The 7,592-nt window shown below is 40.3% G+C and overlaps 1 protein-coding gene across 2 annotated transcripts; it reads left to right on the top strand.

Annotated features, from left to right (window-relative positions):
* Positions 1-1,132: 1,132 nt before the first annotated feature.
* LOC122974744 (erythroblast NAD(P)(+)--arginine ADP-ribosyltransferase-like) lies at positions 1,133-5,348 on the top strand. Of its 2 annotated transcripts, XM_044342653.1 has the most exons (4): positions 1,133-1,233; positions 1,586-1,677; positions 2,205-2,285; positions 4,594-5,348. In XM_044342653.1, the coding sequence occupies exons 2-4, from the start codon at positions 1,606-1,608 to the stop codon at positions 5,314-5,316; spliced, it is 876 nt and encodes a 291-aa protein (XP_044198588.1). In that variant the 5' UTR covers positions 1,133-1,233; positions 1,586-1,605; the 3' UTR covers positions 5,317-5,348. The 2 variants fall into 2 exon arrangements, with proteins under 2 accessions (XP_044198588.1, XP_044198585.1); XM_044342650.1 differs by lacking the exon at positions 1,133-1,233 and having other exon boundaries at positions 1,353-1,677.
* The last annotated feature ends 2,244 nt before the right edge of the window (positions 5,349-7,592 follow it).

Raw genomic sequence — 7,592 nt, 5'->3', positions numbered from 1 at the left:
GTGGCCCAGATTGACACTTGCATTAGATTTTGGAGTTAATCAGAACCAGCTAACACTAGTATCATAATGAGTACAGCTTTTCCTCATTAACCTATTATACTAGTGTAGGGAGAGGGCAAAGGTCAAGACTGCATTCTCCCCAGTCAACACCAAGTGTCAGAACATCTGAACAAATGTTTGTTTTACTTCACAGACTGAAAAACCACTTGAGATCTGAAACTTATATATAACACGTGAGCATGTGGTTCATGTGGTTCATGTTGATGGAAACTGCTGCTTGAGTGTTGCTTGGTGCATTGTAGAACTTTAAGCTGTGTCAGTTAGAGCTGTTGCTTAGGCAGGTTGCTCTTCTATAAACATTTTAGTGGTGGTTGGATCAAAATGACAAGGATATAATTTTTCAACCTGAAACTTCATGACCTTGGTTTATTTTCTATGAAGGTTTAAAAGAAAAAATAATTGAGTAGACATGCTACAGTCCACCACACATTTATGTCCTTCATACGTCCTCTATCAGCAGGAATCATAAAAAATAATGTTTTATGGTGTGACGACACTGTGGTGAAGGTCTGGTCAGGGTTAGGGAAAGATCCTGGTTTGGGTTCAAATGATCCCTTGAAACATGGTTTGGGTTAAAGTTCCTACGTCCTTAAAGTTGAACAACCTTCATCGTCATGGCAACAGCAAACAACACAACAATCATAGTTGTGGTTTTTAAAAAACTGTCCCGACTCTCAGTTGGAAACGTGAATCAAACAGCGGTCTCCTGCAGCTTTTTGCCATCTATCTATCTGTCTAACCAGCCATCCAACCCGCCTCCTCCTAATAAGGAAATTTATCACCTTATGTAGGCGTCACTTCTCCGGGTCATAATTACTACGGCCACTAGATGGCGTCTGTCACTCAAACGTAACTATACGTCACTTTTAACGACTGAATTTAAGACCTGTACTGTTGTTTTTCTTGGGAGGACGGCTGCATTCTACATAAGTTGTAGCAAATCTGTAGAGTTGTGAACAATTTCAATTCTACATTCATTTTATTTACACCTTCATTTGCAGTTTTTTACAAAAGCGGAACAGAAAAGATGAGATATAGTGAGAGAAGGGAGGGGAGGTGAAATCATGTGACCACAGAGAGTTCGTCTCGTCTCTGACAGACTATAAAACCTCTGCAGTCTGACTCTCTGCTCTTCCTGCCTCCTCAGCATCTCAGAGCAAGTGTTCAACACAGGTAAAAACTCTTTAACACACTAACGATGAAATACTTTCAAATATGAAGATCAGGATTTTACACCAGATTCACTAAATAATAACTGAACCTAATAGATGTCGTCATTTATCGATGTATTGAGTTCATTATTATGCAATAACATTATGTTTTAACGTTTTTACAAACTTTATGTATTTGTGTGTCACTATGGTGACAAGCTGTGGCTTTGTGGTGAGCTGTGTGTCTATGGTATTTATAAAAAGAGACGACCATGAGTCCTGTAGAAATATTAAGGACCTGCTGTCTAACCAAACCTTTTGACCAGCAGTCAGCATGTCACACTTCTTTATTTGTGTATGTTCACGTTGTACAGCTGTTTTCCTGACTGCAGAGATGGCAGTGCCCTGCACAATCATCATGGCTGCTACAGTACTTACAGCCCTTATGCCACCCATCTATTGTTTGGTGAGTAACACATTCTGCTAACAGTGAGGGACATTTTTACATTTACTTTCCACTCCAACATCATGTGTGACAGATCTGTAGACACATCAGAAAAAGTCCTGACAATAACGAGACATGTGCTGTGTGTTTTCTGATTGATGAAACAACATCTGAAGTGTAACTTCATGTTGTGGTAAAAAAACTACGAGAAGCTTTTTTCAAAGTCAGAGCTCCAGCGTTGAAGAGCGTCTAGAGATGAAGCGTTCCCACCTGATCATTGGAGGAGTTCTAGTCCTACTTGCTGCTTTATGACTTTCAGTCTTTGTCTGGTGGTTTAAGATTAATATTAACATTTATTTATTGTAATTTCTCAGCACTCACATACATTGAAACTAAATGTATCCTCTGCATTTAACCCAACCTACACTCACACACTAGGAGCAGCTACAGTGCAGCGCCCGGGGATCAACTCCAGGTCTTTTTGCCAGTTTCTTGGTCAGGAGCTCTGACAGGAGTATTAACCCTAACATACATGTCTTTGATGGTAGGAGGAAACCAGAGAACCCAGCAGAGACCCACGTAGACACGGGGAGAACATGGAAACTCCACGCAGGGACCTGCCCATTGTGGTGAGTAACACATTCTGCTAACAGTCTTAAGCTTCAGTTTTATTGTCTTTATACAACAGAGGATTGATCAGTCAAACCTGTTGAGTGTATTGAACGTTAAGGTTTGTATGTAACCAACTTGTGAGTGGACGGTATCATCTTGTTTTATTCCATGAAGTCAAGTTGCTTGTCAGCTCAGTTCCAGCCCTGTCTCCTACTAAATGTCTTTATATACTAGGAAATAGTTTTCCCATTGTGGTAACAAACGTAATGGCTGCTTGAATGATGTTTGAGAGCAGAGCTGTAGAGGAGGATAAACACACAGAAACACTGTTAAACCAGCGCTCAAAGTGCAGAGTTCACATCCTCAGTCCTGTGTGTTCAGTGTTTGGTTACAGTTAGTGAAAGATGCTGCTTTCACTTCAATGTTCATAAACTTTCTCTCTGTATTAAACAGAGACCTGGGGTCCGTTTCACAAAGCATGTTTAGTGAAAACTCAGAGTTTGTTAACCCTGAAATGAGGGAAACTCTGAGTTTTCTGTTTCAAAAAGGGAGGTAACTCAAACCAGAGAAAGAGGGATAACTCTAGCCTGTTTCAGAGAGAGAGGTCATTTAAGCTCTCGGTCAGTTACCGTAGCAACAGACTCTATGAACCTAACCTGGTCGGGACCAGGTTTTTCTCAATGAACCTCGAGTTTCTCTCAGTCTCCGCCCTCTTTCAGAGCCACACACTCCATTTGATTTCCTCATTCATTCAGTCAGCAGGCGAGTTTTGGCGTAGCCTAGTTCTGCCGTCTATAATTTAAAAAAATCATTAAAAAAATCAGAGTCAGTATATTAGAAGTCCATTAGGCACAGTAAGTGGCGACTTTTTCACTAACATGGCATGTCCTTTTGATAACGATCCCGTGGATGAAGGTGCAGCATTACTGCGCGGAGAATTAAATATTCGTTGAGAGATGGTTATCAGACCGCGCATAGATGTTCTAGCATTTCCAGACAATTATCTTTTTGAGCGGTACCGTTTCACGTCACAGTCCATCATCTACATACAAAACCTAATCCGTCCTTACATTTGCAACATTACCAATCGTAGTCATGCTCTCACATCCCAGCAGATATTGTATGTTGCGCTGCGTTTCTTTGCAAACGGAAGCTTCTTGTACAGTGTCGGGTCCAGCCACTGGCCTTCCTATAGTCTGGCTTATGGCCAGCTCCTCTGCCTCCGTTAGAGGTGGCGGTGCTGGACCACCACCCGTTTTACGGACATCTGCCTTCTTTCTGTTGGCTGAGTAGAAGTCTGTGTTAGTTTAAATAGGCTTAATTATTTAACAGAACATGATGTAGATGAGAAGACATTTATGTGTGTGAAACCAGCATTATGTTGGGGATAAAACAGCTGCTCAGTCAAACAGCCACTTAATATTTACTTTACAATGTAAAACATGATCAAAATGAGGTTCCCCCATGAGATTATGCCGAGGTCTCACCTGTTTGAACAATGTTTTTATATTTCATCCTAAACTGCTGCCAAGTGCGCTTCTCCCTCGCGGGATTGGACCTAAATGAAATAAATTAATAGGCGACCAATCAAGCAGTTTTCCTCTGTAATATTATTGTGATTGCAAAGGACTACATTTAAACTTACACATTGACCCGAGCAGCGATGTTCTCCCACGCCGTCTCCCTCTCTTTTGCAGCTGCAGCGGTGTTGCACTTCTTTCTGAAAACATGTTCAAACTCGCCGTATGAGCGAATTAAGATTTCTAGTTCTAGTGGGGCGAAAAACGCAGCCCTCCTCTTCCCCGTTGCCATGGTGACTCGTTGAATCGGGGCTCCATTGATGCTGGCTTTTTATAGTTGTGGTGCACGCGCTTAACTCCAGGTGAAACTACTCCGAGTTGAATAAACTGACTCAAATCAGCTGTTCTGGAACCGGAAACTCAGAGTTTCCTATCTCAGAGTAGATCAACTCAGAGTTCAGGATTAGACTCAGAGTTTGTTGAACCTGCTTTGTGAAACGGACCCCAGGATCTTTCTCTGACCTGAACCAGGTGCCATAAACCACAGTCATAAAAACCTAAATATTGCTGTGTCACTACCAGCTGATATTAGTCTGCAAAACAATAAAACATGTTATCAGTCAACGTTTTATCGACACGTTCAGTATCAACATTTTCTCATCATGTTGACAGAAAACATCATTCAGACTGCATTACGTTTCCTTCAACCTGTATTTACTGTTGCACTTTATATAAGTTGGTTTGAATAAACCATAAAACCTTTGTTGTGTAACATCACCTGTTCCTTCCTTCTTCTGCCCTCCAGAACTCCAGCTCTATTCAACTGAGCATGGTTTTTAATGCTGTTGATGACATGTACGATGGCTGCGACAAGAAGATGAAGAAGGTCATCAACTCATATTTCGAAAAAGAGAATGTGGGAACATTTAAAGAAGTCTGGGAACAATGTTCAAAAAAAGAATACCCAGAGGATAAGGTTCTCACTAAAAATCACATGAAGGCAATCTGTGCTTATACATCCAAACACAAGAAGAATGCAAATGATAAAAAACTTTATGAAGAATTCAATGTAGCAGTCCGGACTGGTAGGAAACTCTATGGCAGCTCCTTCAAATTCCATTTTTTACATTTTTGGCTGACTACTGCCATACAAACCCTGAATAGAAACCAAAAAAAACAAGGCTGTCAGACTACTTATAGAAAAACCGATAAGGAATTCACTGGCAAAGTTAACGACATAATACGGTTTGGTGCGTTTGCCTCCAGCTCTTTCTGCACAAACCTTGATGACTTTGGTACCGAGACCTGCTTTAAAATTGAGACCTGTTCAGGAGCTTACCTGGGGGATTATTCAGAGCATCCAAGTGAGAAAGAGGTGCTTATCCCCCCCTATGAAACATTCAACATAATTAACATTATTGAAGGTCGCGGTAAATTTCCAGATCTGGAGGATTGTGAGAAGGTCTTTGTTTTGAAGAGTGAACGAAACGATGAGAGTAACCTAAACTGCAAACTTGCACCCAAATGAGAGAGCAGAGTTTTCTTCTACTAATGGAGAAAATAAATAAAATGAGTTTTGTTCTGTAAACGTCATAAATCAATCAATAAATCTATAAATTGATACAACAGCTGTACTGAAGTCAATCATTGTGCATCACAACATCATCTATTACTGTGTACAGTATCAGATGTAGGAGCATCTGTGCTGTTTTGATTCTACTCAATATTATATATATAACAACATAACTGACCAAATAAAGAATGTTAACACGTGTGCAGCGTCAACAACAAATAAACAAACACAAACAGTCAGAAACTCATTCAGTCATGTTGATGTTGATGGAAAGTTTCCAGCAGCTGTTTGACGTCCTGCAGACTGACTGCAGCAGCTCAGACGCATCAGATGGAAATAAAAGGCTTCATGATGTAAACTGTGAGATTATTTTTCTGTTCTGTATGTTTTCATCATCTCCTCCCAACAAACACAGGAGGATTTAAAAACAAAATATATATATTTAGACTGTTTTTCTCCAATCGACCTTCCTGAACTAACTAACCCAACTGGTCGAGGCAGATGGCGCCACCTAAAGTCCGGCTCCGCTTAAGGTTCCTTCCTGTTTAAGGGGAGTTTTTCTTGCTGTTGTCACCAAGTGTTGGTCATCGGAGAATTGTTAAAAGTACAGTCTAGACCTGCTCTATGTGAAAAGTACCCTGAGATAACTTCTGTTATGATTTGGTGCTTTATAAATTAAAGCTACCAGCAGCAACACATCCTTTGTTAATTCGCCCCTGAGAGTCTTTTTCTGTGAATGAAAACCCGTCACTGCCGACTGAAACCTTCCTGAAACAGAAATGTTCGTATATTTGATGATATTTGACGTCCAGCAGCAGTCGGCGTTGGAGACAAACTGTCTCTCAGTGGTTCAGATATAATCTGCAGTAACATCCTGCAGTAGTTTCATTTACGGTTTAATTTAGTTTGTGTGTGTTAGTCCTGATGAGTAGAAGCTTCTTCACATGCAGTTTTCATTATCAGAGTTATTAATTAATGCTCAGGCAGTTAACAAAGCGCGAGTCGAAGCCTCAGCCGCTCAGGACGAATAAATTAACGTCCTCATTGTTGTTCGTCATCAGTGAGTTAGAGCTTTAATTTTCAGAGGTAGAAACTTATTAATATTTGGTCCCAGGGACGTTTTAAATGAGGGAGGAATATTCAAAGAATCATCTATTAGATCCACAAAGGAGCTTCCATCACGCTCTGCTTTATTTATTCATATTCAGCTCCGACACAAACACACAGATCAGATAATGTTCAGTCCTCTGCTGCCATTAGATCCATATTACACCATAAACACTGAGCTTTATGTTTGTTTCAGCTCATTAAACCTGCAAATCTAACTGCTCTTCATTTCCTTATGTGACCCAACAGCTCCGACTCATCTTAAAACAGGGTTCCTGCAGATCCGTCAAAAGTCATTTTAAGAATTTAAGGTCATAAAAAAAGTCTTATTCTTAATTAATGTAGGTCTTCTCGAGGTGATGCCTGGCTGTGGGAGAAACGTCTCTCAACAGGATTCATTTATTTAAATATGGTTTGGTCTTCAGTGCAGCTCTTTGTTTCTCTGCTAATGTTTGGATCAGAAGAAGTACACAAAACACAGTCAGCTGCAGAGCCCTCTGTTATCTCTGAATAATAATGTTAATAATGTTTTTAGTGCGATGGCCAACATGAAGGAGAAGAGCAGACGTTTGATCTGGTGACTGCTCAGCTGGAGTTTACAGATTTAACAGGCTGTTAAAGTGGATGAAAGGTAGATAAACTCTAACATGTACGACAACCTCCCAGTCCTGAACTGGTATTTTAAAACTCAAATAAAAACTCAAACTGGAGGAAAGTCTCCCTGACAGCAGGACCAACTGGTCAGAAATACAAGTTTGTGTTTAAGGTCTTTCTTCAGTTCTCGTTAACTGCTAATGTTGTATCAAATTGTTGCAGAAAAAGGTACCAGAGCAAAAAACTCTCTCTTGAAAATAAAAAGGGAGTCAGAGGTCCAAGCAGCAAAGTGTTCTTTAATGCCGGCAAAAAAAGGGGAGCAAGTAGCACTTTACAACGAACCAAATCGCTCCAAAGGTTTTTTCTTTGGTTCATTGTTTTTATGTCCTTGGGTCGGCTTAGGTCACACCTTATCATCCACCCTCCCTAATTTTTGACCAATTATTATGTTACTTTTATCTCCGTCACTCGTTGTTGGTCAAAACTCTTCAAAACTGGTTTTGAGGTGTTTGAGGATATGTACTGGCATA

The sequence above is a fragment of the Thunnus albacares genome, chromosome 23 (assembly GCF_914725855.1).
Source record: "Thunnus albacares chromosome 23, fThuAlb1.1, whole genome shotgun sequence".
Classification (NCBI taxonomy): Eukaryota; Metazoa; Chordata; class Actinopteri; order Scombriformes; family Scombridae; genus Thunnus; species Thunnus albacares.
The sequence above is the reverse complement of the archived record's forward strand: the minus strand, read 5'-3'. Positions and strand labels throughout refer to the sequence as shown.